At 34.0% G+C, this 20,310-nt stretch overlaps 1 protein-coding gene across 7 annotated transcripts in view; it reads left to right on the forward strand.

Moving 5' to 3' along the window:
- JAK2 (Janus kinase 2) overlaps nt 1–20,310 on the forward strand; it is a 209,385-nt gene that overhangs the window by 184,677 nt on the left and 4,398 nt on the right. For all 7 annotated transcript variants that reach the window (XM_037797956.1, XM_037797957.1, XM_037797959.1 and 4 more), the window contains 3 exons: nt 13,682–13,871; nt 14,476–14,600; nt 14,774–14,946. In XM_037797956.1, coding sequence (XP_037653884.1) covers nt 13,682–13,871; nt 14,476–14,600; nt 14,774–14,946 — 488 coding nt within the window. The remainder of the gene's footprint in view (nt 1–13,681; nt 13,872–14,475; nt 14,601–14,773; nt 14,947–20,310) is intronic.

The following is a 20,310-nucleotide window of genomic DNA, read 5'->3' on the forward strand; positions in this document are numbered from 1 at the left end:
TAAATAAATAAAATAAACTTTTTTAGCAGTAACATATTACTAGACACTTATAGTTGGTCATTTATTGAAGTAAAACAATGGATATAATTATTATAATTTAGCAAAATATGCTGGTGTTTAGGAAATAGACATAAACAACACTTCAAAACATCAGTAATTTAGATTAACAAGAAGGAAAGATTAGGCTAAATTATATAGAATCCTTTCTTTTCAAAATAATCCTTTTCTGGTTATGAAATTGATATGTACTTAAATTGGAAAATACAGATGCATTTCCTTTTGTTCTGTTTTCTACACATTTACACACAGACTCAATTTCTTTCAAAAGTGAAACAATTCTATATATACAATTTTTTAACCTGATATTTTCATTTATTTTATCAAGATTTTTCCATGTATTAAAAATTCTTTTGAATCACATTTAAAAGTGTATTTATTAAAATTTATTAACAACTTTCTCCATTGTTATAAATTTGAGTTATTTTCCTTTTTAGTTTAAATATTTTTAGTTTTTTACATAGACCTTTGGTTTAAAATTCTTTTAAACATAGTATGAATAAATTGAGGTGACTATTAAGAAAGCGTTTTTCTGTATATATTTACAACCAAATATATTTCTCAGTAATTTAGTTTTTAGGAAATGAGAGGAAGAATGGTGTGCTCTTTTATCATTTGTAATTACTTTAATATGGATATTTCCTAGCTGCATTTAACACTCTTAATTTTAATTTCATCTTTGCTTGTTGGAAAGGATCGTGTTTGATTGTTTAGCTAGCTATTTGTATTGCCTTATCAAAACAATCTAAAATGCCATGCCTGCAAATATGATTGAATTTCACTTCTTCATTTGATAAAAAAACAGCTCTTCGCATCCTGAGTTCCTTTAAATTATCCTTTTCAATTAGCAGTATGGTGAAAATGTTCTAAAGAGGTGTTTGTATTTAAAAGTACTCCATTCTCATTTAGTTTAAAATATTTTTAATTTCTCTTGATATTTCTTTGACCCATATGTTTTTTTTTAGAAGTGTCTTGTTTAATCTCCAAATATTTTGGGATTTTCTAATTATCTTCTGTTATTGATTTCCAGTTTAATTCCATTGTGGTCTAAGCATACTTTTTCTGAGTTCTGTTCTTCCGTTAAGGTGTATTTTATGGCCCAGGATGTGATCTTTCTTGGCAAAGATACCATGTGGGCTTGAGAAGAATGTGCATTCTTCTGTTGTTGAATGAAGTATTCTATAAATTAGATCCAATTGATTGATGGTGCTATCAGTTCAGTTATATCCTTACTGATTTTCTGCCAAGTGGATCTGTCAACACTACTGACAGAGGAGTGTTGAAAGTATGCAACTATAATCGTGGATTTGTCTGTTTCTCCTTGAAGTTCTGTCAGTTTTTGCCTTGGGTATTTTGATGTTCTGTTGTTAGGCACATACACATTAAGGATTGTTGTGTGTTCTTGGAAAATTGATCCCTTTATCATTATGTAATTTCCCTCTTTATCCCTGATCATTTTCCTTGCTCTGAAATAATTACCTGACATGAGTATAGCTATTCCAGCTTTCTTTGTCTTGTTTGATTTTTGTTTGTTTGTTTTTATGAGGGGGGTTGCTTTGTTTTGATAAAAGAAATTTTCTTTATTTAGTTGTATTACAATATAATACTATTGTATTTTAGTTAGAATTCAATTTATAAATATATATAAGTATTTATTAGATCAGTTGTAGGCTTACAGAAAAATCATGCAGAAAAAGAGTTCCCTTAAACAAACTTCCCCCCATCCATGTTCACACACCCAGTTTTCCCTATTGATTAGTATGAGCATGGTCTGTCTTTCTCCATCTGTCTACCTTTTTTTTTAAAAAAAGCAGTTTAATTGAGATAAATTAGCATACCATACAATCCGTCTAATGTGTGCAGTCACTGTCTCCTAGTATAGTCACAGAGTTGTGTTTTCATCACCACAATCAATTCTAGAATATTTTCACCCACAGGAGAGTTCATTATGTTATTCAGTCCCATATTTCATTCTAGCTTTCCTTCTAGTGACATACATGGCCCTAAACTTTCCCTTTCAACCACAATCTCACACACGTGTCATTGCTGTTAATTATACTCACTGTAATATGCTACCATCACTTCTATCTGTTTCCAAATATTTATAATCAATTTCCTTAAAAATTCTGTACATATTAAGCATCAGCTCACCATTCTCTGATCTAGTTCTATTTTCTGGTGACCCATGTTCTGGATATTAACACCATGAGTTTGCTGGTTATAATTACTTCATATTAGTGAGGTCATCAATATTTTTCCTTTTGAGTCTGGCATAATGTCAGGGTTCATCCATGTTGTCACATGCATCAAGACTCCATTTCTTCTTATAGCTGGATAACATTCCATCATTTTTGTATGCACCATTTTGTTTTTCCATTCATCAGTTGATGAACACTTGGGTTGTTTCCTTCTTTTGGCCATTGTGAATAATTCCACTGTGAACATTGGTGTACAAATGTCTGTTTGCATCCCCATCTTCAGTTCTTCTGAGTCTACACCTCTTAGCAAAATTGCCAGATCATATGGCTGTTCTATATTTAGCTTCCTGAGGGATTGCCAAACTGTCTTCCACAAAGGCTGTACCATTTTACATTCCCACCAGCAGTGAATGAGTATTCCTATTTCTCCATATCCTCTCCAACACTTCTAGTTTTCTGTTTTTTTTTTTTTTTCAATAGTCATTCTAGGAGGTGTAAAATGATATCTCATTGTGGTTTTGATTTGCATTTCCCTAATAGCTAGTGATGTTGAACATGTTTCAATGTACTTTTTAGCCATTTGTATATTCTCTTTAGGAAAATGTCAATTCAAGTCTTTTGCCCATTTTTTAATTGGGTTGCTTGTCTTTTTATCGTTCAGTTGTAGGATTTCTTTATACATCCTGGATATCAAACCTTTATTTGTCTATGTGATTTCCAAATATTTTCTCCTCTTCAGTTGGCTGCCTTTTCACCCTCTATACAAAGTCCTTTGAAGCACAGAAGTATTCAGTATTTAAGAGGTCCCATTTATCTATTTTTCTTTTGTTGCTCGTGCTTTGGGCGTAAGGTCCAAAAACCACCTCCTACCACAAGATCTTAAAGATGCTTTCCTATATTTTCTTCTAAGAGTTTTATGATTTTTGCTTTTATATTTAGATCTTTCATACATTTTGAGGTAATTTTTTATAAGGTGTGAGATAGGGGTCCTCTTTCATTTTTTTGGATATGAATAGCCAGTTCTCCAGTATCATTTGTTGAAGACACTTTTCTGACCCATTTGGGTGGACTTGGCAGCTTTGTCAAAAATCAGTTGACCAGAGAAGGCGGCATAGAAAAGAGTGGAAGCTAGTTAGTCCCCATGGAACAACTAATAAACAACCAGGCACAACTAGTAAATAATCTGAAATAACTGTAGGGCGACAGATGTGACTGTCCACTTGTCATACACCAACCTGAATTGGGAGGAATGCCTGAGATCACAGCATAAAATGTGTAGGTAAAAACTGTGGACCGGAGCCGAGAGCCCCTTCCCCCACAGCAAACTGCAAAGCCTGAGAGCCCCCTCCCCCATGGCAAACTGCAAAGTCTCGCTATGCTAGAGAGTAGCATTCTCTGAGCAAGCGAATATAGCTCAGCTGAGCTCCAGCTGGGGTTTTAATTAACAGACATGGACTGCTCAATTCAAGCTACAAATCCCCAGCAAACAGACAGAGGCTTTTGGTGACAACTGACCTCGGAGAGCCAGAGGACCTCTCTGGGAGGGAGGAGGAGCCCAGAAGACCAGGTGCTGTCTCAGGCCGACGGGTGAAACTGAGGGTGGCCGTGGACTTGGCCCTGAGGGGGGGATTTCTGTCCCTTTTTCAGCTCAGTGGAGAAAGCCTCAGCCATTTTTAATTCCCAGTGCTCTGACCCAGACAAGGGTGGAGATAGCACAGGCAGAGAGACTATTCAAATGTAAATGACATCTCCCCAGGAGGTGTCTTTCCTAAGAGGAAAAAGGGGGTGCCAAGCTCTGCTACCCACTTCCACTCAGAACCAGACCCCAGAGCCTGGGGGAAAACAGCCACGGGCCACACCACCTTACACCAGGCTGGAGCTACATGCTGACAGGTGCCACCTGCTGGGCAGAAAAGCACAGTGACTTGAGGTGTCACAGGGCGTATCAATCGAAGACACCCTCGAAAAAGGACACTATTGCCTCCTTCTAGACCTGAGCCCATTCTGGTCTGGGAGAACCTGATTGGGGTAACCAAGGAAACCAGATGCCTAGACAACAGAAAACTACAACCTACACTAAGAAAAACAAAGTTATGGCCCAGTCAAAGGAACAAACTTCAACTGAGATACAGGAATTTAAACAGCTAATACTAAATCAATTCAAAAAGTTTAGGGAATATATGACAAAAGAGATGAAGAATATAATGAAAGCACTGGGTGAACATAAGGTGGAAATCAAGTTTGTAAAAACAACTGGCAGAATCTATGGAAATGAAAGGCACAACACAAGAGATGAAAGACACAATGGAGACTTACAACAGCAGATCTCAAGAGGCCGAAGAAAACACTGAGGAACTGGAGAACAAGAAAACTGAAAGCCTACACACAAAAGAACAGATAGAGAAAAGAATGGAAAAATATGAGCAATGTCTTCAGGAACTGAATGACTAAATGAAATGCAGGAATGTACATGTCATGGGTGTCCCAGGAGAAGAGAATGGAAAAGGGGCAGAAGCAATAATAGAGGAAATAATCAATGAGAATTTCCCATCTCTTATGAAAGACATAAAATTACAGATCCAAGAAGCACAGCGTACCCCAAACAGAATAGACCTGAATAGGCCTATGCCAGGACACTTAATAATCATATTATCAAATGTCAAAGATAAAGAGAGAATCCTGAAAGCAGCAAGAGAAAAGCAATGCATCATATACAAAGGAAGCTTGATAAGACTATGTGCGGATTTCTCAGTAGAAACCATGGAGGCAAGAAGGAAGTGGGGTGATATATTTAAGATACTGAAAGAGAAAAACCACCAACCAAGACTCCTATATCCAGCAAAACTGTCCTTCAGATATGAGGGAGAGTTCAAAATATTCTCTGACAAGCAGACAATGACAGAGTTTGTGAACAAGATACCTGCTCTACAGGAAACACTAAAGGGAGCACTACAGATCAAAAGGAAAAGACAGGAGTGAGAGGTTTGGAACACAGTTTTGGGAGATAGTAGCACAGCAATGTAAGTACACTGAACAAAGATGACTGTGAGTATGGTTGAAGGAGGAAGGTTAGGAGCATGTGGGATACCAGAAGGAAAGAGTAAAGATAGAGACTGGGACTGTATAACTCAGTGAAACCTAGAGTGCTCAACGATTGTGATAAAAGGTACAAATATGTTTTTACATGAGGTAGAACAAATGAATGTCAACATTGCAAGGTGTTAAAAATAGGGTGGTATTGGGGGGGGATACAATCAATGCAAACTAGAGACTATAATTAACAGAAACATTTCATTATGCTTCCTTTAATATAACAAAGGCAATATACCAAAGCTAAATGCATATGGGGAAGGCGTACATGGGAAAGGGTATGGGACTATTGGCATTGGTGATGTTGTCTGACTTTTTATTCTACTTTAGTTTAATGCTATCTTTCCTTTTAGTGCTTTCTAGCTGTTATGTTGTTTTCTCTCAGTCTTTTTTCTTTTGTCCATCTACCTTCTTTGTCTCTTCCTCCTTCTTTGTGGAAGAAATGGAGACACCTTTATATAGATAGTGGTGATGGGGGGGAATACATAAATACGTGATTATACAGGGAACCATCAATTGTTTACTTAGGACAGAATGTATGATGTGTGAACAAAACCATCTTAACAAAAATGGGTTGACAAAGAAACCTTGAGGACACTATATTGAGTGAAATAAGACAGACACATAAGGACAAATATTGCAGGGTCTCTCTGATATGAACTAATTATAATATGTAAACTCATAGACATGAAATATAAGTTACCAGGATATAGAACGAGACTAAAGAATAGGGAGCGGTTGCTTATTATGAGCAGAATGTTCAACTAGGGTGAACTTAAACATTTGGAAATGGACAGAGGTGATGGTAGCACATTGTGGGAATAACTAACAGTGTTGAATGGTGTGTGAATGTGGTGAAAAGGGTAAGCTCAGAGTCATGTATGTCACCAGAAGGAAAGTTGGAGGTTAAAAGATGGGAATGTATAAAACAGTGAATCTTGTGGTGGGCAATGTCCATGATTAACTGTACAAATATTAGAAATCTCTCTCATGAACTAGAACAAATGTATGACACTATAACTAGAAGTTAATAAGAGAGGGGCATACAGGAAAAAATATACCTTTTGCAAACTATATACTACAGTTAGTGGTATTTTAACATTCTTTCATCAACATTAACAAATGTACTATACCAATACTATGAATCAATAATGGATGGGGGGTGGTGGTTAGGGGTATGGGAAGATGTGAGTTCCCTTCTTTTGTCTCTGTTTCTTTTCTGGAGTAATGACAATGTTCTAAAAATTGAATTAAAAATTGTGGCGATGGATGCACAACTATATGATGGTACCGTGGGCTATTGATTGTACAGTTTGGATCTTTGAATAATTGAATGGTATGTGAACTATCTCAATTAAAAAAAAAATCCATTGACCATAGATGGGAGGGTCTATTTCTGAACTCTCAGTTCGATACCATTGGGTCAATATGTCTATCTTTATGCCAGTACCATGCTATTTGTACCACTATAGCTTTAAAGTCAGGAAGTGAGATGCCTCCAACTTCATTTTTCTTTTACAAGATGTTTTTGGATATTTGGGACTTGTATCCTTCCAAATAAATTTGATTATTGGCTTTTCCAATTCTGCAAGATAGGCTGTTGGAATTTTGATGGGGATTGCTTTAAATCTGTAAATCAATTTGGGTAGAAGTGACATCTTAATGATGTGTAGTCTTCCAATTCATGAACATGAAATGTCCTTACATTTATTTAGTTCTTCTTTGATTTCTCTTAGCAATGTTTTGTAGTTTTCTGTGTATAGGTTCTTTCCATCTTTGGTTAAGTTTATTCCTAGATATTAGATTCTTTTAGTTGCTATTGTAAATGGAATTTTTCCCTTATTTCCTCTAGATCTCATTACTAGTATATAGAAACTAGTATAGCATATAGAATTATATATATATATATATATTATATGTATATATAATAGGGTATATATACTAGTATATAGAAACACTACTGATTATTGCATGTTAATCTTGTATCCTACCACTTTGCTTAACTCATTAACTATAGTAACTGTTTTTTAGATTTGGGGAGACTTTCTAGGTATAGGATCGTATCATCTGCAAGCAGTGAAAGTTTTACTTCTTCCTTTCTGATTTGGATGCCTTTAATTTCTTTTTCTTGCCTAACTGCCCTAGCTAGAACTTCTAGCGCAATGCTGATTAGCAGGGGTGACAATAGGCATCTTTGTCTTGTTCCAGATCTTAGAGGGAAAGCGTTCAGTCTTTTACCTTTGAGTACAATGCTAGCTCTGGGTTTTTCATATATGCCCTTTGTCACATTGAGGAAGTTTCCTGTGATTCCTACTTTCAAAGTGTTTTTATCAAGAACGAATGCTAGATTTTGTCAAATGCATTTTTGCATCAGTTGAGGTGATCTTGTGGTTTTTCCCTTTTGATTTATTAGTGTGGTGTATTACATTAATTAATTTTTTGTGTTGAACCACCCTTGCATACCTGGAATAAAACCTATTTGGTCATGGGTGTATAATTGTTTTAATGTGCTGTTGGATTTGATTTGCAGCTATTTTGTTGTGAATTTTTGCATCTGTATTCATTAAAAAGATTGGTTTGTAATTTTCTTTTCTTGTGGTATCTTTATCTGGTTTTGGTATTTGGCTGATGTTAGCTTCATAAAATGAGTTAGGTAGTATTCCCTCCCTTTAATTTTTTGGAAGAGTTTCAGCAGGATTGGGATTAATTTTTCCTGGAATAATTGTTGAAATTCACCTGTAAAACCTGGTCCTGGGCTTTTCTTTGGAGGTTTTTGATGACTGATTCAATCTCTTTACTTGTAATTGGTTTGTTGAAGTCTTCTATTTCATCTCATGTCAGTGTAAGTTGTTCATGTGTTTCTAGAATATTGTTCATTTCATCTAAGTTGTCTAGTTTGTTGGTGTACAGTTGTTCATAGTATCCGCTTATGAACTTTTTTATTTCTGTGGAGTCAGTAATGTCCCCCCTCCCAATTCTGATTTTATTTATTTGCATCTTCTCTCTTTTTGTCTTTGTCAGTCTAGCTAAGGGTTTGTAAATTTGGTTGATCTTCACAAAGAACTAACTTTTGGTTTTATTGATTCTCTTTTTTTAAATTCTCAATTTCATTTATTTCTGCTCTAATCTGTGTTGTTTCTTTCCTTCTGCTTGCTTTGGGATTAGTTTATTTTTCTTTTTCTAGTTCCTCCAGGTGTGTAGATAGTTCTTTGATTTTAGCTCTTTCTTCTTTTTTAATGTAGGCATTTATGGCTATAAATTTCCCTCTCAGCACTGCCTTCATTGCATCCCATAAGTTTTGACATGTTGTGGTCTCATTTTCATTCATCTCGAGATATTTACTGATTTCTCTTGCAACTTCTTCTTTGACCCACTGATTGTTTAAGAGCATGTTGTCAAAATTCCATAAATTTATGCATTTTCCAGTCTTCTGCCTGTTGTTGATTTCCAGGTTCATACCATTATGATCAGAGAAGGTGCTTTGTATGATTTCAGTCTTTTTAAATTTATTGAGACTTGTTTTGTGATCCAACATGTTGTCTATGCTGGAGAATGGTCCATGAGCACTTAAGCAGAATGTATATCCTGCTCTTTGGGGCACCATGTTCTGTATTTGTCTGTTAGGTCTAGTTCATTTATCAAATTATTGAAGTTCTCTGTTTCCTTATTGATCCTCTGTCTGAATGTTCTATCTATTGATGAGAGTAGTGTATTGAAGTCTCCAGTTATTATTGTAGATATGTCTGTTTCTCCCTTCTGTTTTGCTAGTTTTTGCCTCATGTATTTTGGGGCACTCTCATTAAATGTATAAATATTTATGACTTATTTCTTCTTGATGGATTGCCCCTTTTTCTGTTATAACAGTTTTCATTTAAAGTGTGTGTTGTCTAATATTAGTATAGCTACCGCAGCTTTTTTTTTTTTTACACTGTTTTTGTGGAATATCATTCTCTAGCCTTTAATTTCAACCTATGTGTATCCTTGGTTCTAAGGTGAGTCACTTGTAGACAGCATATAGATGGCTCTTATCTTTTTATCCATGCTGACATGGATTTTTTTTGATTAGGGAGTTTAATCCATTAATATTCAGTGTTATTACTGTAATGGCAGTACTTACTTCAACCATTGTATCCTTTGTCTTTTATATGTCATATCTTATTTTTGTCTCTCTTTTTATCCTTTTAGTTACCTTTACTGATACTCTTCATTTCTACACTCTCTTGTCATTTCCTTTTAGCCTGCGGGATTCCCTTTAGTATTTCTTATAGGGCTGGTCTCTTGTTTATGAACTCACTCAGCTTCTGCTTACCTGTGAATATCTTAAACTCTCCCTCATTTTTGAAAGACAGTTTTCCCAGTTAGAGAATTTTTGGCTGGCAGTTTTTCTCTTTTAGTATCTTAAATATATCATACCACTACCCTCTCACCTCCATGATTTCTGATGAGAAATTGGCATTTAGTCTATTGGGCATCTCTTGTATATAATGAATCACTTTTCTCTTGCTGCTTTCAGAATTCTCTCTTTATCTTTGACATTTAACATTCTGATTAGTATGTTTCTTACAGTAGGTCTATTTGGATTTCTTCACTTTGGAGTATGTTGCACTTCTTGAACTTGGATACCTATGTCTTTCTTAGGAGTTTTGGCCATTGTTTCTTCCAATATTCCTTCTCCCCCTTTTGCCTTCTCTTCTCCTTCTAGAATACCCATGACATGAATATGCACTTCATGAAGTTAATCACTTCCTTGAGACCCTGCTCAAATTTGCCATTCTTTTCTCTGTTCTTTTGTCCATTCGAATTTGGATGCTCAACCTTCTAACTCACTGATCCTTTCTTCTGCCTGTTCAGATCTGCTGTTGTGTGCTTTTTGCCTTTTAGCATGCCTTTTATTTTTATGTTGAAAGAAAGACATAATGTATCAGGTAAGATAAAAAAGACCTTTAATATGAGGTGTTATGTTTATCTGGCTAGGAGTTAGGCTGTACTTATTACTGTTTGCTATAACTATAGGTGTCATAGCTAAACTTCCCTCTGGGTGTCCTTGTTTTGCCTCACCTGTTGTCTTTGAGCTTTTTAAGAGATATCTTCTTAAATAGGGTCTGGACTTGCAGCTCTTTCAAGCTATCATCCTCTATTATACAGGAGCCCTACTGATAATGGTGGTAAGGTATGGGGGAGAGGAAGTGTTCTATAATCCTACAGTTAGATCTCAATGAGTTTATGCTCCTGGGCTGTAACTATCACAAATGCTTCTCACCTTCCCCTCCTCTGACTTAGGTGAGATGGGAAGGCTAGAGGGCCTGGAGTTGTGTATTTTCTTTCTCCCACATTGTTTTAGCTCTGTTAAAATAGTTTCTTTTGAAGGCAGGTCTTTGTTAAGGAAAACAGAATGTTCTGGATATATTTCAAAAATGGTTACTTTTCCCCTCTCCTTGCAGGAAGCACTAGGGCATTTTTCTCCCACCTTCATAGTAAGAACCTGGTGGGGCTTCTGGAAGTAAAAGTCATGAAAGTGTGAGGGTCCCCCTGAGTAAGACTGGGCCCTCCAAGAGTTTTTAACTCTCAAGCTAGTCTACACAGAACCTCCAGCATTCATCAGTTATAGGTTAAGTGTTCCCACTGTCGTTGGATTCAGTGGGGCGTTTGCTCTTGGGCTTCTTTTTCAGGTAAGCTTGATTCTCTATATCACCTCTCTTCCACTTTTCAGGGCAACAGCTTGCCCTGTGACCTCAGTTCTTTAATGGATCTAAGGAGAATTGTTCTTTTTCAGTTTGTTCAGGTTTTTTTTTTTTTTTTCTTGTTATGAGGATGGGAGTAAAAACTTGGACACTCTTTACATGTTGGAGCACAAACCAGAAGTTTCCTTAAAAATATTTTCTTATCTTGTTTAAGCCAAGAGAAATAATCACATATTTTTACTTAATACTCTTATCAAAAGAGCTTAGAAAATATTGGGAATCCATTATTCTGCTTCTTAAATACCAAAATGAGTATTTTTGCTTTCTTCCTTTATCGATGTGTCCACATATGTTTGTATTCTTTACATCCTTTACCTCCTCACCTCAATTAAAACCTAGCTTTTAAAGAAATCCTCTTTATTCCTTCTCCTTCCATGGTACAGATATGATATACAGAGATCTACACTTTCTGCTACCACTTTCAATCTATAAGTATCATTCATATTCTTCTCTGATTATAATTATTATTCTCCCCTCTTCCCATCATTAGTCAGCATCCTGGTCAGTACTCTACATTCCTTGAGTACTTTTGATACTCACTGTTTTCTTCTTCACCTCACCTTCTGCCCTTATTTTGAGCATCTTTCCTATGTTCTTTCTAAATTCCTTGACTCCTCTACCTCAAATCTATGTCTATGTTAAATGACTTTAATTTGAACTGTATATTCCCCTATAATGATCTTACTTATGAAATTTTAGACTCTGAAATCTCTCTCTCTGACTATAACTTTTTATTTTTAACTCTTCCTAACCTGTAAATCCTTTTTCTTTATATCTTTGTTATTACCAGTGACTTTGACCCCTTCCGCTTCTTAAAGCCTGTGAGTTCATTTTTAGATTCAGCTCTCCTTTCCTACACTGGTTGGCTCTCCTGATCATTTAAATTCTGCTTTCACTGGTATCCACAATTACATCACCCTCCATCCCTTGATTATCTGCTTTACTTTCCCAGTTTTTTTCTATTTCTTCTTTATCACCCAAGTATTAATTGATTATACTAATCAGATATAAATATGTTTATTTTCTCTACTGCAAGCTGATTTCCAATACTGCTGGGCACTTAGGACACTTTTATTGGTAGTTCTTTTACGCACCCTTACTTGATTCCTTCTCTGGTGCCCATTCCAAACATTTATATTCCCTTCTGGTTTCCTGTGCTAAATCTCTCTCTTCACTCTCAGCATTTGCCTTCACCTTCTTCTTTCAAAAGAGAAATAGAGGCGTTCCAAAATAAAACAGTGAGATTAATTTTTGTCTACCATTTCGACAAATATTTAGAAAAATTATAATAGCTAGTGTTGGCCAGGGATGTGATAAAATGGACATTTTTCAGTGCTTATTAGGATGTTAATTGATGACCCCCTCTAGAACATTTCTGATGCAACTTGTATCAAGGGCTTTTGTAGTGGCCTTATCCTTTGTACAGCTAATTCTCTTTTACTAAAATATTATTAGAGATGTACATAGATATTTGTGAATATAAATGTCATTGCAATGACATGAATATATTAATTTTTAAAACTCTTGTTACAATTGGTTATTTATGTTTCTTGTTTTAAAAACCAGTACATTCATACAATGTAGTATACAGCAGTGTTTTCATAGAATATTTAACAGCACTGAAAAATACATTATTGATACATTGTGAAGTAGGGGGCAAGAATATAAAACTATTATTTCCCACTTTTTAAAAAATGTGTTTTTTGGAATTGTATCTCCCAACAAAAATATGAAAGAGATATTTTATTGTTCTCCACTTTAATGAAGAGAAAACTGAGGTTCAGTGAGGCAAGTGACTTGCCCAAGGTCCAAGGAGAGTAACTAGTGGACCAAGATTCTAGCTCCAATCTGTCTGACTCCAGAATTCCAAGTCTTATGCACCTTTTTGAGTGGTCTCCAAAATTATGTAATAGACATTCAATTTGAGTCTTTAAATATATAACTGAAAATATGCCCACATAATCCTGTAGATCAAGAACTGTATTGGTTTTTCCTTAAGAATACAATAATATCCAAGGTACATTGATTTGATGAATTCCAAAAACATACTTTATTTTCAATGCCACATATCAACTTATCAGTTCTGTGTAGATAATAAGTCTTAAATTAAAAGACAGTATATTTCTTTAAAGACTTTTCTTTAAAAATAAAAGTAGGAAAATGTCCATAGACTAAAACTTTCTTATTTTCTTGAGCAAATAAATCAGATCCTTATTCCATGCAGGTCACTAACAGTGATAACAAAGGATATATTGTAAAGAAGCAAAGTTCTTTCTGGCAGTTAGTCACAGAAGTTTAGGAATTCCTCGGCATGTCCCTTGGTTTATCTTAATAATTAATGTTCATCATTTGTGTAAATTCTTTTTTTTTGAAGTTGTTTATATATCACCCTTTATTTCCTTTTGAAGAAATTAAAATATAAAGGTGTACTACCCATCTTTGAAGTAGTATTTTTTCTTGTTCTGAAGTTGCTGAGTGTAAGCTGAGAGATGTGTCTGCTAATTCTAGTTACTGAGATTGCCTGTATAGTTAGAATTTATTATTAATTTGTCTAGAAAACGTGAGATTTCTATCTTAATGTGACTTGTTGTCTAGGGAAATTTTGGGAGTGTGGAGATGTGCCGGTATGATCCTCTGCAGGATAACACTGGGGAGGTGGTGGCTGTGAAAAAGCTCCAACACAGTACTGAAGAACACCTCAGAGACTTTGAAAGAGAAATTGAAATCCTTAAATCCCTGCAGCATGACAACATTGTAAAGTACAAGGGAGTGTGCTACAGTGCTGGTATGTTGCCTGTTGAAACTATTTTGAACTCAAGATGTGTCTTTGGCATACTAGAGAACAGAAACATAAAATGTCTCAAGATCTGAATATATAATGTCAGGGCCCAGAGAAGGAAGCATTCTATGTGACGGAACATTGTGCCTGGTAATCATAGACTGTACTACAGGAGGTCCTTGGCTTGCTGGCTAATCATTATCTTCACTGAGAATGGTAGTGGTTTACCACTTGCATAAGCTTACCAGGAGAATGTCATTTTTAAAGAAACAAAGAGTCTTCCTTTACATTTTCTATAAAAATAATATTGTAAATTAGATGCTTTTTGTTCACTATTAAGAGAAAGAAAGTTTTATTATTAGCTTAGTTTAGTTTGCCCAGAGTCTACAGAAGACTTAACTATAAGTATTTTTAAATCTTCCATTCAAAGCTTTTGATTCAAAGAGACTGTGTCCTTAACTACTTCATCACCTTTAATTTAGAATAGAGTTTTTACTTCTTACACTCAGATCTTATGTGTCTTTAAATTATTTGCATGTGGTTGTTTTCTAATATTTAATCAGTAAAATATGGCTAAGTAAACATTGTGTTCCAATTTGTATGTTAAAAGGCCGGCGTAATCTGAGATTAATTATGGAATATTTACCATATGGAAGTTTACGAGACTATCTTCAAAAACATAAAGAACGGATAGATCATAAAAAACTTCTGCAGTACACATCTCAGATATGCAAGGTACCTAATACCCTGGCTATTTGTTGTAGATGAAGTGAGCGTATTGAAGTAATTGTTAAGAAATCCTCCAGAGTTTTTCTTAGATAATAAAGGGGGGGTGTATAGGAGTAAGATAACTTAAATTGTTTTTGTTTATAAAACTAGTTCAAAGGAAAATTTTATTTTTTCTATAGGGTATGGAGTATCTTGGTACAAAAAGGTATATTCATAGGGATCTGGCAACAAGAAACATACTAGTGGAGAATGAGAACAGAGTTAAAATTGGAGATTTTGGGTTAACAAAAGTCTTGCCACAGGACAAAGAATATTATAAAGTGAAAGAACCTGGTGAAAGTCCCATATTCTGGTGAGTATATTTCAGTACAATAAAGTGAAACTTTAGATTACAAACTTCAAACTTTATTTTTACTATTATTGTTTAATAGTTTGTCATTTACATAGGTATAAAGCTAACATTTAAATTGGGCTAAGTACATTTCATGGATTATCTCCTAACAACCCTAGAATAATATGTGCTATTATTATCTCCATTTTAAGCATGAGGGAATTGAGGGATAGAGAAGTAAATAGCTTGCCCAAGATCATACCCTAATAAGTGGTAGAACTGGGATTCAAATCCCAGAGTTTGTGCTTTTAGCTGTTTTAACCATGAGGATGCTTCAGCCTGGCATTATTAGTAGAATGTTTTTTAGTTACAGCAATTTAAAACTAAAGGTATTTTTGGTCTTTAGTTAAAATTGTGAGTTAATTGTGTGGAGCATAAAACCTACTTTTTTATGTGGTATATTATGCATTGTTTCTGTTGATCTGTGCTTGATGAAAGGTTTTGTTTTTTTTTTTAACTTTTTATTATAGTAATTTATTTTTTATGTCTTAGTTTATTTATGGTGTATTTTATTTTCTAAGGATGGCTTGGTGAAATTATATTAAATTGTTTTGATTTTGGTTATATTCCAAATAGACTTTAATTCTGTTTTTTTTCATATACTGAAGTAATACTGTTAAGATTATGTTGTTTGAATCAAATGAAAATGTTAATGAATGGTTTTTGTTTATTTATTTTAGTTAAGTATGTATTATCTACATTTTGGGTTTCTGACTTGAAATTAGTATGACTAAATATAAACAGTATAGCTTTCAATTTATAAATATTTTCTGGATTTATCAGAATTGTTAGAAATATGTAGATTATTCAATTTGGTACTCCTGAATTTATAGTTCAACCATATGTACTAATTGTCTTCACTTTTTTGTTTCTATACCTATAAATTTTACAACTAATCCCAGGTCTTGCAGATTGTTAGTCTGGAAGGAAATGAGGTAGGAAAGCACCAGTGATTTAGAATAAATGGATTATTTCCACAGAAGAGTAACTTATTATGATATTGTGAATGTTTTTTAAAGAAAAGTCCTTATCTTTTAGAGATGCATACTAAAATAATTATGGTTGAAATATTGTCTTGTCTGGGATCACTTATACTAAATCCTGGAAGGGGGGAAGTGAGGTGGGGAATGATAGATGGAACAAGAGGCAATGAGTTTAGCTGGATGGTGAGTACATGGTATTCATTGGTCTCTAATTTGTGTATGTTTGAAATTTTTCATTATAATAAAAATGCTTTTAAAAGAATGTCCTTATGATGATTGTTAGTGTTACCTTCATCTAATTATTTTTAGAGTATGAGTTAAACTAAAAATTAAGACTCATCTAAATACGGCCATCTATTTGGGGTATGTCCCCAGTGGTACATGAATTTCATGACTTTTTTTATCAGAATGAAATATTAAAGAAGATAAATGGAATTAGCTCACAATCCATAAAGATTAATGAAGATCCAGTGATTTGGTCATGCATAATAGATAGCATTTAATAAACATTTATTAAGCACCTAGGATGTTGAAACACCATAGAAAGAGCTTGGTATAAGATGATAGGATCAGTATCAGATAAGAACTGTCTCTAGTAGGCAGGAAGGTAAAATTTGGTATGGCAGGCAAATTCAGTTGACAGGTCCACTATCCATAGTCCTTTCCTTCGAGAGCTCATAGTTTAGGAAAAACAAAATGTATAACCAAATCATTGCAATGCAGAATGTATAAGTTCTGTAATGAAGAAAATAATGGGAAAGCCTAAGAGTGTAAATAATTCTGCTGAGAGAAAACTACAGCTAAGAGATGACATTTCAAGACAAGAGGAAGGCCATTCCATGTAGGAAGATGACAAGAGCAAGAGGGTCAGTGACTTCCAAGTTTATGGCAAAATCAGAGAACAGAGTAATTGGGGCTGGAAAGGATTGAACCCTATAAATGCCATATTAATGAGTTCAGACTTTATTTAGTATGCAGTGTGTAAGTGGGAAATTAGAGACAGGGGAATAACATGGTGCAATTAATATTTTAGGAAAATAGCCCTACTTCTGGTGTAGAGAAACAGTTCTCAAAGTGTGGGGACCTCTGGAATCTCCTTTTAGGGAGTCCATGGAGTCAAAAGTATTTTCATGAGAATACCAAGATTTATCCGCCCTTTTCACTTTAATTTTTTCATGAGTATATAATGGAATTTTCCACACACTACATGATATGTTTTCTATTAAATTAAACATTAAAGAGATTTGCAAAAATGTAAAACTGCTACTCTTCTTTCAATTTTTTTTTTTTGGTTTTTGAAAAATAGTTGCTTTTCATAAATATGTGTTATTTATATTAACAGGTAATGAGTTTACTGTTATTTTAATAAACATTTTTATATTTTCTCAGTTTTAATATATAGTACTTTAAATATCAATAGATATAACCCACAAAAGCAAAGCTTTTTGGGAAACTCAGTAATTTTTCAGAGTGTTAAGGGGGCCTGAAACCAAAAAGTTTGAGAATCACCGGTGTAGATGATATGTTGTATTAAGGAGAGGCTGGTAGCAGAGACAAGACTGGTTAGGCAACTTTTGAAGGAATCTAGGCCATTTATCTTAAATGCTTTTTGTATATGTACCCCTAAATGAATTCTGAGAAGTTTTATCCTCTCTTGTACATTTAAAAATGGATATCTAAAATTTTTCCTTGTAAATTTAAATACTTGTAAATGATGTATTTTCTAAAGTATCATGAATACGTTAGAAATTATTTAAATTTTGACATTTAAATTTAAATTATATCAGTATTTTAAATGTCTGCAAGGAATTTAAATACCACAGCAATTTTATTGCCACTATCACCACTTTAAAAAGTATAAGAACAGACTTTTTATTTTTGAAAGAAACTTTACATCATTCCTTTTTCTCCTTAAAATCATCACTCGAAATTTTGTTTAATATAACATATTTTATACATGGAACTTCTTTTGATCATATTTTTTTTTGTAACCAAAATATGGACTCTACATTGAAGTTAATATTTACATTTATGTGACCATAACACTCTTATAAGAATTCATATTTTTTTGGATTGAATTATCATTGAAATTATTATCAAGATACAGTTTTCCAAACAACATATACCTTTGGATAAGTATTTAAAAAGATGTATTGGAGACATTTCTTAAGGAGATGAATGGAGTTGTTTTTTTTTCCAATTGTTTTAAATACCCTTGGATGACTATTATTTATTTCTACAATGGGACAAGGTTCAGCATAAATTCTATGTTTATTTTCTGTTTTTATAGATGTAAACACTGAGAAACCCCAAATTTAGAGGATGGAGAGAAGAGGAGGAAGTGATTGGAGAGACATAAAAATGGCCATAGATATGAGGAAAGAATTAAGACAGTACTTTTGGGAACACCAAAGGAGCAGGCTTTTTTGAAAGTTGAGGAGTAGCACTAGGTTCAAAGAGGTTACATTCTACTTGTGGGATAGAACTAACACATTATAGCATAATATATCATATAACAAAAATAACATATAACAATAACGTAACTAGGATGATGCCATAAAGATGGCAGGTTCTAAAATGCAAATGCGTAAATAATACTGATCAGTCTATGGTTTTGGACACACAGTGTACAAAGATATAATTGGTAACACGTACAAAAAAAGATGAGGGTCCAAGGGATATAGGAAGAGTGTATGTGCATGCTATTGAAGTTAAGTTGGTATCCAATCAAATATGATTGTTATAGATTTAGGATGTTAAATTTTAATTCCATGGTAACCAAAAGAACATATATGAAAAATATATTCAGAAAGAAATGAGAAAGAATACAAAATAGTACAATACAAAAAAGTCAGATAAATATGAAAGTAGATATTAATGGAAGATTTCAGGGTAAAAAGGTATAAGACTTACAAAGGCTAAATAGCAAAATGGCAGAAGAAAGTCCTGCATTATCAGTAGTTACTTAAAATGTAAATGGATTAAACTCTCCAGTCAAAAGGTAGAGATTCACAGAATGGATAAAAAAGCATGAGTCTCTATGCTTTTTATAAGAGACTCACTTTAAATTCAAAGACATAAGTAACTTGAAAGTGAAAGGATGGGAAAAAATATGCCATGCAAGTAGTAACCAAAACAGCTGGGGTAGCTATACTAATATCATATAAAATGGACTTGAAGTCAAAACTGTTACAAGGGACAAAGAAGATGATTATATACTGATAAAGGGGTCAATTCAACAAGAAGACATAATTATAGATACATATATATGCAGCTAATGTCAGAGCCCCAAAATATATGAGGCAAATATTGAGAGATTTGAAGAGAGAAATATAGACGGCTCTACATTAATAGTAGGAGACATCAGTATGGCACTTTTAATAATGGATAGAACATCTTGACAGAAGAATAAGGAAATAGAAGACTTAAACGACACTCTAAACCAATAAACCCAACAGACATATATAGAACACTTCACCCAATAGCAGCAGAATACACATTCTTCTCGATTGCACATAGATCATTCTCCAAGACAGACCATATGAAAGGTCACAAAAAAAACTCAACAAATTCAAAATTTTTCAAATCATGCAATGTGTCTTCTCCAACCACAATGGAATGAAAATAGAAATCAATAACAGAGGAAGAACTGGAAAATTCACAAATATGTGGAAATTAATGTACTCTGAAGCAACTAATTGATCAAGGAAGAAATCACAAGGGAAATTGAGAAGTATCTTGAGGCAAACAAAAATGAAAATACAACATACCAAAACTTGTGGGATGCAGCAACGGCAGTGCTGAGAGGGAAATTTATAGCTCTAGATGCTTACATTAAAAAAGAAGAAAGATCTCAAATCAGAGACCTAACCTCAGAACTAGAGGATTTAGAAAATGAGGAGCAAACTAAACTTAAAGCAAGCAGAAGGAAGGAAATAGAAAATATTTTATCAGAGATAAATGAAATAGAAAACAAAAAATAATAAGAATCAACAAAACCAAAAATCAGTTCTTCAAAAAGATCAGTAAAATCAACAAACTTTTAGCTAGACTGACAGAGAGAGGACACAAATAACTAAAATCAGAAATGAAAAAGGGGACATTGCTACTGTTCCCACAGAAATAAAAAGGACTATAAGAGGATACTATGAACAACCATAAGCCAGCAAATTAGCTAACCTAGATGAAATGGACAAATTCCTAGAAACACACAAACTATCTGTGCTAACTCAAACAGATAACTAGTAAACTAGTAAACACTTTGAATCAGGAATCATAAACCTACTAACAAAGAAAAGCCCAGGACCAGATGGATTCACAGGTGAAGGGGTAAATTACAGAT

Source organism: Choloepus didactylus, chromosome 10 (genome assembly GCF_015220235.1).
Source record: "Choloepus didactylus isolate mChoDid1 chromosome 10, mChoDid1.pri, whole genome shotgun sequence".
Classification (NCBI taxonomy): Eukaryota; Metazoa; Chordata; class Mammalia; order Pilosa; family Megalonychidae; genus Choloepus; species Choloepus didactylus.